General features: G+C 45.7%; 1 protein-coding gene and 1 non-coding gene across 2 annotated transcripts; both read left to right on the forward strand.

The window, feature by feature from the left end:
* The first annotated feature begins 1,201 nt into the window (after positions 1-1,201).
* TCP1 (t-complex 1) lies at positions 1,202-15,151 on the forward strand. Its single transcript, XM_083176223.1, has 12 exons — positions 1,202-1,414; positions 6,793-6,878; positions 8,469-8,597; positions 8,710-8,807; positions 9,383-9,493; positions 9,712-9,893; positions 10,078-10,204; positions 12,115-12,290; positions 13,152-13,275; positions 13,900-14,092; positions 14,264-14,427; positions 14,813-15,151. The coding sequence occupies exons 1-12, from the start codon at positions 1,351-1,353 to the stop codon at positions 15,024-15,026; spliced, it is 1,668 nt and encodes a 555-aa protein (XP_083032349.1). The 5' UTR covers positions 1,202-1,350; the 3' UTR covers positions 15,027-15,151.
* On the forward strand, positions 7,056-7,189 carry LOC146065998 (small nucleolar RNA SNORA29). Its single transcript, XR_014472801.1, has one exon. It is a non-coding gene; the product is annotated as a small nucleolar RNA SNORA29 (small nucleolar RNA).
* Positions 15,152-21,021: the final 5,870 nt, after the last annotated feature.

The raw sequence follows: 21,021 nt of genomic DNA on the forward strand, positions 1-21,021 counted from the left end.
CTAGTGGCACTCACTACAACATAAAGGGCCTTATTCTGATCGGTGCGGCCCGATCAGAATATGCGGCCGCAACCGTGCAGGCGAATCTCCGCCTTCCATACGGATCGCCACCTGCCGTCCGTACGCGGATATGAGGCGATCCGCATGAAATTGGACGGGGATACGCCTCCTCCGTCTTGGGAGCAGCCCCTGCATTCGATGGTCGCCGAACATCGAATGCAGGGCCGCACGCTCCACCAGGTCCCGCAACACAAGACCACACGGACACTTGTCCGTGTGAAATCATGTATGGGGGCGGGCAGCTGACATCCGGCGATATCAGATGCCCGCCCCGTACCCACGCGTCACGGCCTCATTACCATGCATACGCCCCGCGTTTGCATGGGAACGCCCATGAAACGCGGGGCGTATGCATAGGGTAATGAGGCTAAGTAGCCCCTCACGCCCCTCTAAGCCCCCTGTGCGGCGTATAAAGAATCCGTGCGGCGAAATCGCCTGCACATGCGCAGAGTGACCTCTGCACATGCGCAGACGATCAACATCGGCGGTCCGTCCGCATGCGGGAATATCCGCACCGATCAGAATAAGGCCCAAAGTCTCTCAGCCACACCAAAATCTCCTGCCTATTTAATCTTCTAATTACTCTGTCTAACAGTACATGCACATACAGTCACAAACATATATGGATGATGCAGGTATTTAGTGATATGACAATGGTCTAGTACAATTAACAATGCAAATATACATATAATTGATTGATGGGTGCTTCTTTAAATGGAATACAGTTCTAAAAAGCAAGTCTTTGGTTAAGGGTATTGCTGGTATTGTTAGCGGCAGAGGTGTTCATAAGGGTGGGGCACGGCATTAGGGGGTGCCTGTGCACCTCTAACACTCAATGTGCGCACACCTATGCATATATGCTGTTCTTAAGAAGGACTTGGCGTACCAGGCGTAGTATTAAGAAGGACTTGGCGGCGTAGCATGTTACGTAACTCGCGCGCCCCCAGATGGTCGCCAAGGGAGCGGAGCCGACTCCGGGTACATGGAACGTGAGCGCGCGCCCGCCGCACAGGCCTAGAACATTCTCTATCCGGCGCCGCATTCTGCAGCCACGCCCACATGTCACCGACGTACGTACGTAGGTAACCCATTCACTGCTGACACACTTTGCGTCCCCCACGTTATCGTTTACGCTTATAGTCGCTCTCCTGGCCGGCGACGAAGGGGTAACCTTAGTAGGCTGGTCTTAGCGACTGAGGGGCCTACCCAGCGTGCTGTGCGGTGGGCGGCGGTTGGTGAGCACGTTGTTGAAGCAGTTGCCGGCCGCTTTGTGTGCAGACGCTGCAGAAGATGGAGGGACCGCTAGCCGTATTCGGGGAGCGCAGCACAGGGGAGGCTGTGAGGAGCCAGAACGGTACTGTGTTACCCTGAGGGATCACACCGGGGGGAGGCTAGTAGGCCGGTCACCGCGAGGGGCAGTGGGGGAGCAGGCGGGGCCGCACCGAGCCTGTATCCCAGTACCTGTCCCAATCCTGTGCGACACTGCTCGGGGCCTAGTTCGCCACCCTGGCTGCTGTTGGAGAGCGTGTGCCGGGGTGGTTACATAGAGCATGTGTGTAATGCTGGAGACATCTGACCTTAAGTGGATGCCAGCTTACCATAACTTATTTAATGTACATACAATGGCAGCTAAAATGTCTGTCTGCTGTGTGGCTCTAGAAGATATGAAGGAGTTATTATTATTATTATTATTATTATTAGTAGTAGTAGTATTTTTTAGGTGACTTCATAATTAAACAGGAGCCTGTTTTTTAGACCGTAGCATATGATTCATCAGAAACAAAATGTCTCGCATGGCCAGAGCATCAGCACCTTTTTAAATCGGTCCACTCCCTGTACAGAGTAACTTCAGTTGTTGCTACAGCGTACTTCTCATGCCAACAGCATGCAGTAGTTCTGTATTCTATAACTGATCTCTCCATACCCCTTATGGAAGGAAATGCACCATACTTCTATGATGGGTTATAGGTTTAATTAGCTCTGATAGTTAAGGAACAGATCCCCATATAAGGAATTCTTTCAGCATGGCTGCTACATTCCCCATAACAAAAGCCAGGCAACCACATTATCATTTTATGTGTGTGTGTATATAGGAGTATGTCCTGAAGACGGGCTTGGCCCGAAACGCTGTAGGCACCAGTAAACCACACTTTTGTTTATATGAGACCCGGAGTGACGTGCTTTATTTGGACTTCTATATATATATAGATATATAGATAGATAGATATAGATAGATATATGTATATGTATATAATTTTGCATGAATTCAGTTCAAAGAAGGCTGTCCCCGATGTACAACTATTAGCTACTGTAAAACTTTAACTTAAATTTATTTAAATACCAAGATGGAGACTATAATATACTAGGTGATTCATCGCGCCCTACGGGCGCTCTTCACACCGTCGTAAGGGGCTGCGCCCCCTTAATTTGTGAACGTTTGTATATGAGAAATATGGTTAGAATTGTATGAAAGATGCCCTGTATTGCAACTTAGGTGTCCGCGAATCGCGGGAGGGGGGGTGCCGCGAATTGCAGGAGGGGGGGTTGTGGGGGGGTGGATGCTGCGAATCGCGGGAGGGGAGGGATTGCAGAGAATCGCGGGAGGGGGGTCGCGGGGTGGGTTGCCGCAAATCGCGGGAGGGGGGTTACGGGGGCGGGGGTTGCGGCGAATCATGGTAGGGGGGGTCGCAGGGGGTGTGCCGTGAATCACGGGAGGGGGGGGTCACGGAGTGGGGTGCCGAGAATCACGGGGGGGTGTGTGTGTGCCGTGAATCGCGGGAGTGGGGGGGGTGGGGGGGGGGTGTGACGCGAATCGCCACAAGAAAAAATCAACACAGAAAGTTCAACACATGTAAATGTTGACATAAGTGTGGCACTTCATTGGTGTCCATGTCGACACATGAGAATGAATATGAAAACATTCAAAAAATTAAAAAAAAACACTTCAAAAACTCATGTCAACCTTTTTCATTGTCGACCATAGCCATGTCAGTGTTTTCCATGTGCAATTTAATTCTGGAGCTGCCGCGAATCGCGGGGGGGTGCCGCGAATTGCGGGAGGGGGGGTCGCGGGGGTGGGTGCCGCGAATCGCGGGAGGGGGGGTTACGGGGCGGGGGTTGCGGCGAATCATGGGAGGGGGGGTCGCGGGGGTGTGCCGTGAATCACGGGAGGGGGGGGTCACGGGGTGGGGTGCCGAGAATCGCGGGGGAGGTGTGTGTGTGTGTGCCGTGAATCGCGGGAGTGGGGGTTGTGGGGGGGGGGTGTGACGCAAATCGCCACAAGAAAAAATCAACTTAGAAAGGTCAACACATGTAAATGTTGACATAAGTGTGGCACTTCATTGGTGTCCATGTCGACACATGAGAATGAATATGAAAATATTCAAAAAATGAAAAAAGAAAACTTCAAAAACTCATGTCAACCTTTTTCATTGTCGACCATAGCCATGTCAGTGTTTTCCATGTGCAATTTAATTCTGGAGCTGCCGCGAATCACGGGGGGTGCCGCGAATTGCGGGAGGGGGGGGTCGCGGGGTTGGGTGCCGCGAATCGCGGGAGGGCGGGGTTCACAGGGGTTCCGGTGGGGGGTTGCCGCGAATTGCGGGAGGTGGGGGGTCACGGGGGGTGCCGCGAATCGCGGGGGGGTGTGACGCGAATCGCCACAAGAAAAAATCAACACAGAAGGGTCAACACATGTAAATGTTGACATAAGTGTGCCACTTCATTGGTGTCCATGTTGACACATGACAATGAATATGAAAACATTCAAAAAATGAAATAAATCTTCAAAAACTCATGTCAACCTTTTTCATTGTCGACCATAGCCATGTCAGTGTTTTGCATGTGCCATTAAATCCTGGGGCTGCCGCGAATCGCGGGGGGTGCCGCGATTTGCGGGAGGGGGGGGTTGCGGGGGGTGGGTGCCGCGAATCGTGGGAGAGCGGGGTTCATGGGGGTTCCGGCGGGGGGTTGCCGCGAATTGCGGGGGGGTGCCGCGAATCGCAGGAGGGGGGGTTGCGGGGGGTGTGACGCGAATCGCCACAAGAAAAAAATCAACACAGAAAGGTCAACACATGTAAATGTTGACATAAGTGTGGCACTTCAACCTTTTTCATTGTCGACCATAGCCATGTCAGTGTTTTCCATGTGCAATTTAATTCTGGAGCTGCCGCGAATCACGGGGGGGTGCCGCGAATTGCAGGAGGGGGGGTCGCGGGGGTGGGTGCCGCGAATCGCGGGAGGGCGGGGTTCACAGGGGTTCCGGTGGGGGGTTGCCGCGAATTGCGGGAGGTGGGGGGTCACGGGGGGTGCCGCGAATCGCGGGAGGGGGGGTTGCGGGGGGTGTGACGCGAATCGCCACAAGAAAAAATCAACACAGAAAGGTCAACACATGTAAATGTTGACATAAGTGTGCCACTTCATTGGTGTCCATGTCGACACATGAGAATGAATATGAAAACATTCAAAAAATTAAAAATAAATCTTCAAAAACTCATGTCAACCTTTTTCATTGTCGACCATAGCCATGTCAGTGTTTTGCATGTGCCATTCAATCCTGGGGCTGCTGCGAATTGCGGGGGGGGGGGGGGGGGGGTGCCGCGAATCGCGGGAGGGGGGTCGCAGGGGGGGTGCCGCCAATCGTGCAAGGGGGGGTCGCGGGGGGGTTCTTTTTGCCGCGAATCGCGGGAGGGAGGTCGCGGGGGGGGTGTTTTTTCCGCGAATCGGGGGGGTCACGGGGGAGGGTTTGCCGCGATTTGTGGGAGGGCGGGGTCGCGGGGTGGTGGTTATGCCGCGAATTGCGGGAGGGGTCGTGGGGGGGTTCTTTTTGCAGCGAATCGCGGGGAGGGGGGGGTCGCGGGGGGGGGTGCCGCCAATCGTGCAAGGGGGGGTCGCGGGGGGGTTCTTTTTGCCGCGAATCGCGGGAGGGAGGTCGCGGGGGGGTGTTTTTTCCACGAATCGGGGGGGGGGGTGTCACGGGGGAGGGTTTGCCGCGATTCGTGGGAGGGGGGGGGTCGCGGGGTGGTGGTTATGCCGCGAATTGCGGGAGGGGTCGTGGGGGGGTTCTTTTTGCAGCGAATCGCGGGAGGGGGGGTCACGGGGGTGTTTTTGCTGCGAATCGCGGTAGGGGGGGTCGCGGGGGAGCGGGTGTTTTTGCCGCGAATCGCGGGAGGGGGGGGGGCGCGCGGGAGGGGAGGTTTTGCCGCAAATCGCGGGAGGGGGGCGCTCACCTGGTGGCTGTGGAGTAGCAGTGCTCGGCAACATGGGAAGGCAGTGGGTGTCTGGCACTGTCTGTGGGCTCACTGGGCTGGTTCTCTGTCACATACCTCCCAACATGACCCTCTCCAGGAGGGACACAATGCTCTGTTTCTAGACTTCCCCTTAATGTATGATTGCCATCACCTGTTTTAAACAGGTTAATTTCTCAGAAAGGTGTTCAGCACAGATGAAGGCAATCACACATTAAGAGGAAAGTCCAGGAACAGAGCGTTATAGACACAGACACCCACTTTGAGTGACAGATGTAGCCAAATATATAGGAGATTTTAAAGGAAATTAAACACAATGTGGAATGAGGCGTCTCAGCGGGATGCGGTCATTTGGTCGAATGCATTATGGTCGAATGTCATTACATCGAATCCATTTGGTCGAATTGCTAGAAGGTCGACATGATTCTAGGTCGACATGGGAAAAGGTCTAAATGATTCTAGGTCGAAAGGTCATTAGGTCGACAAGGTCATTAGTTCGACATTGTTCAGGTCGACATTCACAAAGTCGACATGGGGGTTTTCACTGTTTTTTGAGCCGACATGTGCTGACAGGCGGTATTTCATGCCCTACCATCCACTAGGGCGTGGTGGGAGAATAAAATAGTGTGCCGAGCGTAGCGAGGCACCGTGCCCGACGCATTGCGAGCGCAGCGAGCGATGCAAGGGGATGCAGTGCACTTTAAACTGTGTCCATGTCGACTGTGTTGACATTCAGGTAAAAAAAACAGTGAAAACCCCCATGTCGACTTTGTGAATGTCGACCTAGACAATGTCGAACTAATGACCTTGTCGACCTAATGACCTGTCGAACTAATGACCTTTCGACCTAGAATCATTTCGACCTTTTCCCATGTTGACCTTTTAGCAATTCGACCTAATGGATTCAATGTAATGACATTCGACCATAATGCATTCGACCAAACGATCCCAACCCGTCTCAGCAGTGCTGCTTGCACGGTCCAGCTGTAGAGGTGCGTGAGACATACAATGTATGTACTTGACGTTCTATTGAATACTCTTTAAAGAGTGCAAGTAGGGTGTTGTCCAACTAGACTCTAGGGGCTGTATTCAATTGTTATCATGGCCGCTACATATACAAATATAGCTCCATCTGTCTGCCAGCATTTTAGCTTGCACCTCCTGGGGGTGGCAAGCTGAAATTTGTGAAGTCACCTGTTTGAGCACATAAATTGGACTTGACACTGCACACCTATTGGTTTGTTCAGGTTTAGCTGTGCGTTGCCTTAATGTGCACCCTGCAGTCTCGCACTGCGTTGGATAGATCAGGCACGATATTTCAATTGAATATGGCACTAGTGTGTATCCTGCTCATTGCCCACAGGTTATTTTTTATTTTTAATGCTTAATATAAACCTGCTCATAGTTTCTATTTTGTGAACTATAATGCATTTTTGTATTGTACATTTTTGCTTTTACTGTAACTTTTTTTTTTTTTTTTTTTCAGTGATGGCAGCCGCTTCTATTGCCAATATTGTGAAAAGTTCACTTGGACCAGTTGGTCTGGATAAAATGTTGGTGGATGATATTGGTGTAAGTACAATTTTTCACCTTGGCACAGTGTAATACTATATATATATATATATATATATATATATATATATATATATATATATATATATATATATATATATATATATATATATATATATATATATATATATATATATATATATATATATATATATATATATATTATACATCCATGATGATCCCATTTTAGTACCACTTTTTCGTTCTCCAGAATAAGTGGCTATGCTAATGGGGTAGATGAACATCTGTTATTGACTGAAGGAGTAGGTGGCTCTCACCTTCTGCTATATGATATAACAGGACATGTTTGTTGTGAGAGCAGGTGTTTTTTTGTTTTTCACATAAAGCATTATCAAAATTGTCCTTGCAAAGGATCATCAGTCAATTGTACACATTACAGCGTGGTGAGTTAGGACATATACAGATATCAAATATATAAGAGCAAAAAACATAGAAAAAGTGAACATTTAAAGAAAAGTATATGTTCAAATAATCCTTAGAAGGCACATAGCAATATGACAAACTAGAGGGATGGACACAGGCCAAACTAGAAGGACAGAACGGAAGAGAAATAAAGCAGGACAAGAACATAAGAGCATACCATGGCAATATAGAGAACATCACAATATAAATCAGTAAATAATACTACTGAGGTATGTAAAAGAGAGAAAACATACCCTGATCTAGTGAGGTTCAGAGGCCATTTGCCATATAAGAGATGAGGAGGTGTTTTCAAACCACTTGTAAAACTGTTTGCGCACAGTTTCATCAAATGAATTTAAGTATACTCACCATTTTTATGAAATTTAACAACCCTTCTGCACACTAGGCTAAGTCACCTGTGTCTCAAAATAAATCATGTGTATGGGGCTGATTTTTTTTTTTTTTTTTTTTTTATTTGTAATGTAACAAATGCATTATTGGGCAACCATGGTTATCAATGGAACACACATTATATCCTTCCCTCTTGGGCCCCTTCTTTTTAGGGATGTAAGAGTGCTGGATGAGAAGGTAGAGAACGGATCCATCTCAATATCATAATTAACAAAAATTGCATTTTTTCAATAACCAATCCATGATATATATAAATTGCGTTGCTCTACAAAGAGTAGCAGGGTCAGGCAGTGCAATGCCACCATCCTGACATATAACTTAAATTTAGCAAACACAATCCATGGCAGCCCCTAAACTAAAGGCTTTTTCTATATGACTCAAGTCAGCTTTAACCTATTTGTTTTGAAATCTCAATGTATGGCCTGCAAAACTTAATCTGAATGAGAGAATCTGGTGGACACTTTCTTGGTTCACCGGGGACTTTTGTTGTTCCTAGCGCAAAGTGCCAGCTTTTATACAGTTATGTTGTAGGACTAGATGGAGCGAACTGCTGGTACAGTATATCTCATTATGTAGCCAGTTTAACCTAGGTAGATCGAGCCTCGGTAAAATATGTATGGTACGAGAAGTTTTCTACCGAGGCAGTCCTACATTTAGTATAAAAAAAAAAAAGGATCCTGATTTAAGATTTTGTAGTAAGTAATCTAGTAAACTGTTTGCACAATTTCACTTATTGCTGCTTTTTGTTTTCTGCAGGATGTCACCATCACAAATGATGGCGCTACGATTTTGAAGTTGCTGGAAGTGGAACACCCTGCCGCCAAAGTCTTATGTGAACTGGCTGATCTGCAGGACAATGAAGTTGGAGATGGGACAACATCAGTAGTAGGTTTTCTTCTGTTTAACAAAACATTGAATCCAAATTCAGCATAGTAAACAAAAAGGAAACCGTTGCTGCTTGTGTTTTGTCACAACAAAGCCTCCGTTTTACACGCAGGTGATAATTGCTGCAGAGTTACTGAAGAATGCTGATGAGCTGGTGAAACAGAAAATCCACCCCACATCTGTAATTGGAGGTTATCGTCTGGCTTGCAAGTAGGTTGTTTTAATACTTTCATTATTCATAATTTCTGACCAATGGTTTTACCATACATATCAGTAACTTTGCATGCATTATGTGTGCTGCTATTGCGTACACAGTGTATATTTGCTCATTTTACTATTTTATGAAAATTGCTGAGTGATTTTCAGACATCGATTGTTTATTTTTTTTTTTATTTTTTTTTTTCTCCATGAAGGAGGGGGGGGGGCACTTTCCTTAGTAGACTATGGAAATTGTTTGGATGGTGGGAGAGCTGTTGCTGGAGTGAACATCAGTGCTCATTGCCCGCCCATGCATACTAGATTTTGAGCTTGTTTTAGCTCAAAATGGGAAAATCGAGCTACTTTGAGCTCAGTCACCTAGTTGGGTATGGGCCTTTAGTATACTAACCCAACCCATCAGGTTTCTGATCATTGTGACTGCTGACATCACCGTAGTATTCCTGTTTTATGTATTAACCCCATGCTTTGGGGTTTTCAGGTGTATATGTCCCACCCAAAGTGGCTACATTGCATACATGTAGTGCGTATCTCTGTTAAAACAAAAAACTTGCTTTTTTATCTAATAGAGAAGCCGTCCGATACATCAATGAAAACCTCACAATCCACACAGATGAACTCGGGAAAGATTGTCTGCTTAATGCTGCAAAGACCTCAATGTCTTCTAAGATCATTGGAGTGTATCCTTTTCATATTTTCACTAGTATGGATCAAAAATGGTGTAAATGTAGAACTTTGAGGCATCAATCTTGTGGCTATTGCTTGCATCCGAGACACAATTGTGTGTTTTTACAGAGTTGGGTATAATTAGTGTTGAATGGAGGTATGTTGTGTTTTACATGGCTTGTGCATAGATGCACACATTGTCTGGATTCTGATCCTTGACCTAATTGCTCAGTGACAGTGACTTTTTTGCCTCTATGGTTGTTGATGCTGCACTTGCTGTCAAGTATGTGGATCCCAGGGGTCAGGTTCGTTACCCAATCAACTCTGTTAACGTGCTGAAAGCTCATGGCCGGAGCCAGAAAGAAAGTGTCCTAGTCAATGGTTATGCACTGAACTGTGTGGTGGGCTCACAAGGTGAATAGTACTGACCATTTAACAAGCCTATGGTAGTATCATTTGGGCAATCGTTTTGTTAAGACTTTGTATGTGAACAGTTTTTATTTATGATATAACCTTTGGGCAGGGATAGTGTAAAGGGGCACACTGCACAGAGCGTCCTCCTAATCTTGCAATGGCTTTATCTATTGCTTTACTCTAGGAATGATCAAAAGGATCACAAATGCAAAAATTGCCTGTCTGGACTTCAGCCTTCAGAAAACAAAAATGAAGCTTGGTGTCCAAGTGATTATTTCAGACCCAACCAAACTGGACCAGATCAGACAGAGGTATGTTTGAGGAGACTAACCATGTAACAACTTATGGAAGAACATTAGTATATGAAACTTCTGTTTCTGTGCGACCCTTTTTATATATGCAGAATTGTTTTTTCTATCTATATATTCTATCTCTACATCAATTCCACTTTTCTTTAAGATGGCCACACACGGTGCGATGCGCACTGTGTTTTGGATTAAATTGCATCTAGTTCAAAACGCATGCCATGTGCTAAAGCAGTCTGTGTTTTGAACTAGATGCAATCTAGTCTAAAAAGTACATGTAGCCCATACACTTGTGCTTTGCGATGTGCACTCCAAAATGCTTCATGTGTGGGCCTTTTACTTTGTAAGAAGGCTACTCTCAGGATGCCTGCGGTCAGAAGACAAACTGCAGAATTCTGACACCTGGGGGGTAAGTATGCTAACCCATCTCACCCCACAGCATAACTTGTGCATTTTTTTTTTTTTTTGTAGTTGTCCCCATTTAATTTGCTGCCATACAGTTCTCATGGTATGAGCAGTTATACGCATGGGGTAAAGTATTATGGGGCTTTTGCTGAAATGGTGAGAATACATGTGCTTACACTAGATTAGCAAGAGCTCTACATCTGTTTTCCTGCATTTGCAATAGTCTCTTGCACCAGGAATTATTCTATTAAGTATAAATGGTATCTATACCATGTATTGCAAAATATATGGTCATATATCTCCTAGACGAGAGAGGGGGTAACTGAACAAGAAAGGAAATCTATCTAGCTATATATTATTGGATTCTTAATACTACATTTCTGCAGAGATACTGGATAGTGAGTTAGTGTCCAGTCTTGCGTATTTACTGTACTTAAACATATCTAGTATCGCTATTAAATTTCTTTGAGACACGCATTTACTGTACAGTATATACTGTCAGGTGACCACAATATTGCCCAGTAATGTTAGTAGCACACCTAAATAGACGTTGCTATTCCCAGTGTTCTGCAGTAATGGAATTCTCTTGTTTAGCATTAATGTATTCATTTGTCCAGATCTTATGATTGCATGTACAAATATATCAAGGGCCAATGAACTCTGTGCTTTTAAGGTGCCCACAGACGCATCAATTATCGAATGCGTTTTGTACTTTTTAAGCACAAATTGCATCTTATGTACAATTATTGGATGGTGTTTATGGGCTTGTGCGGTGCGATGCGTGTTCCCGGGAGCCCGATATTGTATGTCTAAAAAAAGTACGTGCTGCACGTACTTTTTAGACTACATCTGAAATTTAACATTACAAACATGGGTTCATCACATCGCATCGCATGCATCCAAGTGCACATCTCATAGCAAGCTGGAAGAAAAATTGTATAGAACCATTGTACAGACAAAAACGCATAGCACAGTACAATTGTAGCGTCTGTGGGCACCTTTAAAGCACAGGCAGCACATACTTTGTGCTGTGCGATGGGATGTTCACGGGAGCGCGCATCACTCTGCCTTGTCGCACCGTGTATGGGCACCTTAAATGAAACAATTATTGAGGACCCTTTAATGTGCTAAAGGCCTTTTTATCTTTGTACAATATTAGTGTTCTAGCAATTACCAATGCATGATATCTGTACTTACAACTGGCATTACTCTTTCTGAGTCTGGCATAAAAGTACAACTTTGTCACATAAAGCTACTCATTCAACAGTCATATCTGATAAAGTAGGTATACACAAGACGGCTATACACGATTTATTTTTTTATTCCATATTTTGCAATTACTAGTAGTTTTTATTTAAACATGTTAAAATGTCCTTTCTTCTGCTTTTCTTTAAAGAATTACATTCTCACTTATTTACCATTACCGTGTGGTAATGTTGCAATATTTCCACTTCATAGGTTGGTTACATTTTAAAAAGCCTGTTAAAGTTATTGTCTTTGTATTTTTCTAGGGAGTCTGATATTACCAAGGAGCGGATCCAGAAGATTTTGGCAACAGGTGCTAATGTCATCCTTAATACTGGTGGAATTGATGACATGTGCCTCAAGTACTTTGTGGATGCAGGAGCAATGGCTGTACGGAGAGTCCTGAAAAAGGATCTGAAACGCGTTGCTAAAGCAACTGGCGGTAAATGATTTTATTACTTTTTTTTTTTTCTCCTGTATTTTCTAAACCTTTATATTGCGTAATATTTGAGCATAGTTTTGAGTGCTGTATGATTAAGCATTTCATTTTGTATTTAATACTAATCGGTCATAGGGACCATTGATTCTTTTATGAGTGTAGTAGTTGGAATTCTGGACTGGAACAGTACTGGCCTTTCTCCTAGGCAGATCAGTATACACTTTATTAGGAAGCTTGTATGTTGACATTTTGGATCACTTATGAAACTAATATATTAAATTGTTCATTTATCACAAGTCACCGGCTAACCGGCAGCCTGGCTTGGCTGTCCTTGCGATTTCCTGAATTCCTTTTCATGTGCTTAGCTGTGTACCTTTTCACCCTAATATATCCCATTTGAAGGGTTAACTATGTTTAGGTATTTGGTAAATCATGGTGTATCAGACAAAAATGCAGAATACATGTATGGTATTCTAACACTGCTTTTCACCACTTGCATCTTGTTGGTTTAATAGGTTTTTGTAATAGTGTGTTGCGGTTGAGAGATGTAAAAATCAATCTTAGCACAGGCATTTCCAAATTATGGCCATCCAGCTGTTGTGAAACTACACATCCCAGCATGCCTTGCCAGTTTTTGCAATTAGGGAATACTAAACCAAAGGCAAGGCATGCACGGATGTGTAGTTTCACGTTAATCTAGTGACTGTAGTTGTCACCTTTACTTGGAGTTGGAATTCTAATACCTTTCTGAGGTCTACAGTAAAGCTTAAGTTTTCCATATTTGCTTAATTTCTGATAGGAACTGTAAATATTTAAAATGACTCCTTTTGTACAATATTTGACTATCCTAAAATTCTATTACAGCTACTGTTTGTTCAACCCTGGCAAACCTGGAAGGTGAAGAGACCTTTGAGGCATCAATGCTTGGACAGGCTGAAGAAGTTGTACAAGAGAGGATATGTGATGATGAGCTGATTCTTGTTAAAAAGTGAGTCTCCTACTTTGGGCTTGTAAGTCTTTCCCATTACATTTACTGCCATGCAGGTCCGTCTCATGGTCAGTTATACGCGTGGGATAAAGTAAAGAGTCTTTAACAAAACACGTTGAGTTTTAATTATAAAGCTTGACCCAGATAGCAGAGACTGCACACAGTACTGGTGAGACTTATTCATGTTTGGAGTCTTTAGTGATGCACATAGCTTGTTAACCGTTTTGTGGTCAGTTCAATTGGGCTGGGTTCACCTTGCTGGGAGTCTATATAATGGGCACCACACAGCAATTCAATTGTTTTTATCTTTTTGTATGCTTTAGTCGTGGGGGAGAAACCTTTCTACTAGAAGCTTCCTGAGGTCCAAAAATAAATGTGTGCAAAGACTGTTTGGGTGCCGTAACAGCTCGCTTAGCTGCACAAAGAGCTTATAGGGGTGTCTATGCTATTGGACACCCAAACGGAGTAACCGTTACATCGCTCAAGGTACCTGTGCATATAGACAGGCAAAGCAATTGACTTGCTACTGTTGTGTCAGTGCTATGTATTCAGTTTGAAAACCTTTAGGCAACATTTTTTTTTTATTGTGAAGAAATATATATATTTATATTTTTTGTGTTACAGTACAAAGGCCCGAACCTGTGCATCCATCATTCTTCGTGGAGCCAATGACTTCATGTGTGATGAAATGGAGCGGTCTGTGCATGATGCTCTCTGCGTAGTGAAGAGAGTGTTGGAGTCAAAGTCTGTTGTACCTGGAGGTGGTGCTGTGGAAGCTGCACTTTCCATTTATCTTGAGAACTATGCTACTAGCATGGTAAGACTTACATTAGTGTGTATATGCAATGTGAAGCTATGGAATACATGTAAGCATTGTGTGCGATAAAATTCTGTGATGGTTTGCTACTTTGTAAGTGATTTAACAATTTATAAAGGCTATGGTGAAATGAAATACTTTGCTCATGTGCTGTCATGTATTTATTACCAGGGTTCCAGGGAGCAATTGGCAATTGCGGAATTTGCAAGAGCACTTTTGGTTATCCCAAAAACCCTTGCAGTGAACGCTGCACAAGATTCCAGTGACCTGGTTGCTAAGCTCCGAGCTTTCCATAATGAGGCTCAAGTCAACCCAGAGCGCAAAAATCTTAAGTGGTAAGAACTTGGGTATATCTTTATGTACTTGATGTGCACCGCTTTCTAATAAGTCTACTCTTTGAACCGCTTCTACCCATAATGGAGTTGTCTTAAGGAACCCCATTTTTCTGAGTAGGTTGTAGCTGTTCCTGTCTTAGACATAAACATCCTTCTGCCATGATGGACACTAAATTCTATGCCTGTACTGTTAATATGGGCACATTCAATAAAATGAATGCCATAATTGGCAATGAGTGCTCTTTAATATGCAGAACTGTTTAAAGAGCAAATCGTGTAAATCATCAAAGTTTATTAAGTGCCTGACTTCTGAGGTGGGTGACTGTGCTGCAATTGCACTGAATTTAAAAACTATGTAATAAGTCCTGATTCCTTTTTTCCCCAGGATTGGGCTTGACCTGCTTAATGGAAAACCACGGGATAACAAACAAGCTGGGGTCTTTGAACCCACTGTAGTCAAGACAAAGAGTCTCAAATTTGCTACGGAAGCTGCAATTACAATCCTGCGAATTGATGACCTGATTAAATTGCACGCAGAGCCTAAGGAGGAAAAGGGGAAGTACCACGAAGCCGTGCAGTCCGGATCCATCGACGGATAATGCGTCCTAGCACTTTTCATTTTGTATTACTGTAATTTATGACTAGTAACTGTTTTTGTTCATTTTGCATTTGCACTCATGCGAAAACCTTCAGACATACACTTAATAAAAGCAAACTCAACGTATTTTTTTTCATCGTACGTTTTCTTGCATCAGTATTCATATTTCATATATTGGCAAATCTTGTACTGTTAAATTTCAGTTCACACAGCAAAGGTAATAGGTAACAATATGTATGAGTCATCATGGGCACTCTGATTTCTTTGTACGCTAATGGCTGTCCCACAACAGCATGCAGGGTTTATGCGACAAGACTCGTTACCTATGTAATAGGATTTGCAAACAGGTTGAACAAAGCACCGTCAGAGCTATCCATGACACCTAAGCAGCAAAATTGTGGGGTAGTGGTGATTGTAAGGTTATCAACAGTGATAGATATCAGGTTGCCAACTTACAACCCTTTCAGACAACAAATGCCAGAGCGTTGGCACATTGGGGGAGGAGGTGACACGGTCTCCAAGTACTGCCTCCTCTATAGTGTGAACAGGACCCAGGTCTATCGACCAGCAATCTGGGTCACAGCTGTGTTCATCTCTGGTTGTGACCAGAGTTGGAATGCTGGGTTGCTTGACCCAGGAAATGTCTTCCACACCGCAGACCATCCTGGATTAACACTGCAATAACCCGGGTTGATTTGGTGGTCTGAAAGGGGTATTTGCTTGTGAAAATAAAAATATATATATTTTTGAAAGGGTGAGATGACCTTAAACCTGAAATTGCATTTGGTTTTGGCTAACTGCGCTTTTAGATTAAAGGTGCATACAGATGTTGATGTGTGGTGATTGTTTTTTCTAAACCAGGGGTCGGAACTTTTTACCCCCAAATATATTTAGACATGCCAACGCTACCCCCTTGATTTGTACCACACACTGTGATGGCCACTACTCCATATGCCCTACACTGTGAATATGGGATGCGGTCGAAATACCGAGTGCCGCAATGCCGGCACTTTGTCCCTCTATGGGTGTCCACGACACCCATAGAGGGAGAATAAAATAGTGTGCCGAGTGCAGCGAGGCACCGCCCCCCCCTTGTCGGCATTGCGGAGGTTGGGATTTGTCGTCGGTGTTCCGACTGCCGGCATATCATACTGGACCTGTTAATGTGCCACTTACCTACATGCTCATTTTTAGGGGGTTCTTTCCCAATGCCAGGAGTTACATGCTTGATTCCAAAGGCATCATACTTGATGCCGAGGAGGATTTATGCTCATTGCCAAGGGGGTAGCAGTCTGATAACCGGGCGAAGTGGTGGGCTGCCCAGCTGTCTTCACAGCGGGTCCGCAGCAGCACAGCTTTATAAAATTGTGACAGCTGGGCAGATGTAGTGGGCTTCCCAGCTGTCTTTAGAGTGAGAGGGTCCGCAGCAGCATAGCATTAAAACAGTGTGACAGCCGGGCAGAAGCGGTGGGCTGCCCAACTGTCTTGGGAGCGGGTCCACTGCTGTTTGAAATCTCGCGCTGTGCTGCCAGCCACTTTAACGGTGGAGAACACTGCCGATTAGCGAGATTTGTGCTCACTGACAACAACTCTCCATCCAATCGTCCAGCGAAAGCGACTCGCACTGCTGTCGCTATGGCATTTACACACACACCGATGTAGGGGCAGTTTTTAAGTGACTTTGCCAAACTTCGCAAAGTCCCTTAGAAAATGCCTCTTATCGGCATGTGTGTAGGGGCTTTGAGCGATCTAGTCAGATTGCTTAGAAAAGAGCACAAAATCGCTCGATGTGTATGCCCCTTTAGATTTGCCTGCAGTCTTTTTTTTTTTATTCGACCAGGCATGTCCAAAGTATGGCCATCCAGCTGTTGTGAAATTACACATCCCAGCATTCCTTGCCATAGTTTTACCATTCCCTAATAGCAAAACTGTGGCAAGGCATGATGGGACTTGTAGTTTTACAACAGCTGGAGTGCCATAGTTTGGACATGCCTGTATTAGACACTGACTAAACGTGGCCAAGCATCGGCATCGAATGTGGCTGAACATTGCTATTCAGATTTAACTTTGTTTTGCTTTTAACTATATAGTAAAAATTTCTTAGCCAGAATCCGTATCTGAGTGTGGGTTTTGGATTCCGCACTAGGTTCATCCCACCTAGGGTGAGGGAGATCAAGAGCGATCTAGTCTCGCCTGTGGTGGGGGGCGGCCTGTGTAGCCTATAACCCAGTCTCAAAAAAGTGTATTATTCCCAAGTTGGGTGCAGCTATTCTGAAGAGTTGGTGGTGCTTCCCTGAGTCCAAATGTACAATAGCAGTGGAAGGGAGAAAAGAGGACTCTCTTTGTGGGGCACTCTTACTATGTCAAATGATAGTTTTTAAAACGTAACTTTTATTAATAGTTTCCTTTAAGATAAATGGGACAGAAAGGCCTTCTGTATAAGATAAGATTAAATTAGTCCCTTTTGCAGTGAGCCTTTATCATATATGCTATGCACTGGGGGATGTGTTTAATTAATAGGAAGGGTGATTCCCCCTCTGGGGGGTCTTAAATGAACAGTGTGCACCCAGTGTGGCCTGGCTCTAAAGTCTGTCTGGGGATCGTTATGGAGGCTACTGTTTATTATTCAAATCCTGTGTTGGGTAATTTAAGGGGTATATTCCCTATTTTTGATAAAGGATTCAAAATATTTTTATGAGGGTAACGTTCTCTCGGTGGAGGAGACTGCTATTATATCAAAGTACCTGATATTAAAAATTGGGGTCTGGCTGCAGCAAATAGATGTTTGTGATAGACGGGTCTGGCTGCAGTACAGAGGTGTCTGTGACAGCAGAATGTATCTTCTGATTACAGATACTGTTTGTATTCTGCTACATTAAGGATGTATTTGTGAATGTTGCAACATAGTCTTATTCAGTGTTGACAAAGCCTTGTTATCTCTATTGCTTTAGTGTCCTGAGGAAAAAATGGTATGTTTTAAACAATTCACATTCCAGGGATCACCTTTGCTCAATAGTGTATGTGAGTTGCTTGTGCCCCACCACTGTATCTGTATTAGCCGATGACCCTTACGGCAGATCAGAGTTTTGAACGTTTGTCACTGTTGGGTGACCAGAGCAGGTTGCAATCCTGAGCACAAGCGACAGGCGTATATTCTGTGTCTTATCAGAGATCACAATCAGTTACAATTGCACCAAGAATAAACAATCAATCGCTTAAATTTCTCCTCCCAGCAGCAGGGGACACTGCAGTCTACACGTGTGGGATAGTGTGGGTGCATTGGAGGAGTCGGCACTTTAAGAAATTTGAATACAGCTGGCTCCTCCCCCCGCTATCCCCCAGCAGACTCCAGTCTTAGAAAAAGTGCCCGGAGGAGTCGGACTCCCGGGCTATGTCTCCTAAGGAGATTAGGCTTTTCATTTATTTTTTTGGTTTTTTTTTTTATATATGCTTGGACACAGACAGGCTGGGAATGCCTGTCTGCGATGTGGGACCCTGGAGGGACATGGTCGGGCCTGCATGCAGCCTCCCTCCACTGTCCAGCCACCGGAGCCTCCGTTCCGGGGACCCGCCCGCAGCTGCATGCGGTGTGCGTCGCGGGTCCTGGGCTATCTCCCCCGAACTCCAGGGACGCCGGTGACATGTAAGGGCGCTGCGCGCCAGACAGGGGGCGGCCATTAAGCGCGATGGTCGGTGGCAGAGAGAGCTGAGTCGCGGTGGTGACGTCAGCGCACCCTCCAGTATGCCGGCTGTTTGGGGCGGGCTTGGTTTTCGCGCCTCAGCGTAAGAGAGGAGGGCGGAGCTTGCTTCTCTCTCTTATCTCTGAGCTTTGGAGCTGTGAGGTGGTGTTTGCGGTGCTCTCTCTCTGCAGTTGCTGTACAGAACGGGACCTCTGTTACCTGTGCAGCTCAGCGCTCCCCAGCGGACTACAGGGACACTGTAAGTCTTAAGGGGTACATTACACACACAAGAATCGGGGGTTATTAATTGGCTCCTCTTCCCCTGTAACTTGCCAGACTTCAGGGCTACTTTACTGGGTATTTCCCTGCTGTTGGGCTGTATTTGGGGTGTTCTTGTGTGACTGGTGTTGTGTGTCTGTCAGTATTGTTACATTAACTGGGCAGGATGGCAGGAAAAGCAACTTCATCTAAGGCTGCTTTGAAGGTTTATTCCTGCAAGAGCTGTAAGCAGCAATACACACAACATGTTAAAGGGTGTTCCCTCTGAGATTTGCTATAAGGCTTCTCAAATTACTGCTGCTCCTGCAGCACCTGGGCAGGCACCTGCTGTTTCCTCAGAGGTGCTGCAATCATTGCTGTCTAATCTGAATGCTGAAATGGCTGCCTCTAGGAAGGATAGAGAGGTGTTTCAGACTCAGCTCTCTAGATTGACCTCTGCAGAGCCTGCTTGGGCTCAATCCTTAATTCAGTCAGTGGACTCTTTAACTCAGTCTATGGCAGGTCCTGCTAAGAGACCTTCGGCTGCTGCTGTAACTAAGAGAAAGGCTATGCCCTCTCTGTTTTTGGCTGATGATTCAGACCATGAGGATTATATTATAGAGGAAGGAGAGGTTCTTCCCCCTGTGGAGGATATCCAGCCCTTGGATGTAGGGGAGGATGAATCACAGGGTGTGGAGGGGCTTATTAGAGCTGTTAGGTCCACTCTGAAATTAGAGGAGCCTGAGGTTACTCCCCAGGTGTCCATTTTTGGATAAGGACACTATATCCTTTCTCTCCTGAATCCAGGACCAAGTGGGAGACTCCTCCCACTCCGGATATCTCGCTATCCAGGTTATCTAAGCGAGCCACGCTGCCTGTCCCCGGGGTGGCCTCTTTGAAGGAGGCGCAGGATAGGCGTTTAGATTGCTCACTAAAGACCATTTATTCCACGGCAGGGGTCCTTTTGCGTCCTGCTTTGGCCTCTGCTTGGGTGGCCAGGGCTATGGAGCAATGGGCTGCTGATCTTGTGGCTGGTCTGGAGCAAAATATGCCTGTGGCAGATTTGTTGCCTATGGCGGAAGGCATCAGGGATGCTTCAACGTACATAGGTGAGGCAGCGGCAGACGTTTCGACTCTAGGAGCCAGAATTTCTGCGTCAGCTGTGGTAGCCAGACGGTCGGTCTGGTTGAGGTCATGGCAGGCTGAGGCTGAAATTAAAAAAGCTGTTGAAGCCTTGCCGTTCACAGGGGATATGCTTTTCGGGCCAGAGCTCGATAAACTTATCTCCCAGGCCACGGGGGGTAAGTCTACATTCTTACCTACAGCCGCTCCTCCGCCTAAGAGGCGGCCCCTCACTCAGTCCTTTCGGTCCTTTCGAGGCTCCTCTGCCTTTAGAGGCAGGCCCAGAGGAGGTTTTACGGCCTTTAGAGGCCGCAGAGGTAGAGGGGCGGGAACAGCAGCGGCCGCTGCTGCTCCAGCACGTCGCCAGGAGCCCAAGGCTTCCGACAAGACCGTGGCATGACGGTCTTCCGGCTCTAGTGGGAGAATCCAGGGTGGGCGCTCGTCTGTTGTTGTTCCCTCAGGTTTGGGAGACTCACTGCAGGGACGAGTGGGTCTTGCAAATTATTGCTCAGGGATACAGACTTCAATTTTCAGCGCCACCTCCAGTAAGATTCTTTCCAATGGGCCTTCCAAAGCTGGATCAGACAAAAAAGGCCTTACAGGATTCAGTTCAAAAGCTTTTGGACGCTTCTGTAATACCGGTGCCAGAACATCAGAGGGGACAGGGGTTTTACTCCAATGTGTTCGTAGTCCCCAAGCCGGACGGCTCCGTAAGGCCTATCCTAAACCTCAAGGATTTAAATCAATACATCTGTTACAACAGGTTCAAGATGGAGTCCATACGGTCCGTGATTGCATCACTGGAACCGGGAGAATACCTTATGTCGCTAGACATAAAGGACGCCTATTTGCACGTCCCTATTTGGGAACCTCACCAGAGGTTTCTAAGGTTCGCAATACAGGATTCTCATTTCCAGTTCAGGGCTCTGCCCTTCC

This window comes from Crinia signifera, chromosome 3 (assembly GCF_055691185.1).
Source record: "Crinia signifera chromosome 3, ASM5569118v1, whole genome shotgun sequence".
Classification (NCBI taxonomy): Eukaryota; Metazoa; Chordata; class Amphibia; order Anura; family Myobatrachidae; genus Crinia; species Crinia signifera.

Coding starts and splice junctions, on each gene's coding strand:
- TCP1 (XM_083176223.1), top strand. CDS start 1,351: ATGGAGGGACCGCTAGCCGTATTCGGGGAGCGCAGCACAGGGGAGGCT. Junction 12,291..13,151: donor CGTTGCTAAAGCAACTGGCG/GTAAATGATTTT, acceptor ATTCTATTACAG/CTACTGTTTGTTCAACCCTG. Junction 14,428..14,812: donor GAGCGCAAAAATCTTAAGTG/GTAAGAACTTGG, acceptor TTTTTTCCCCAG/GATTGGGCTTGACCTGCTTA.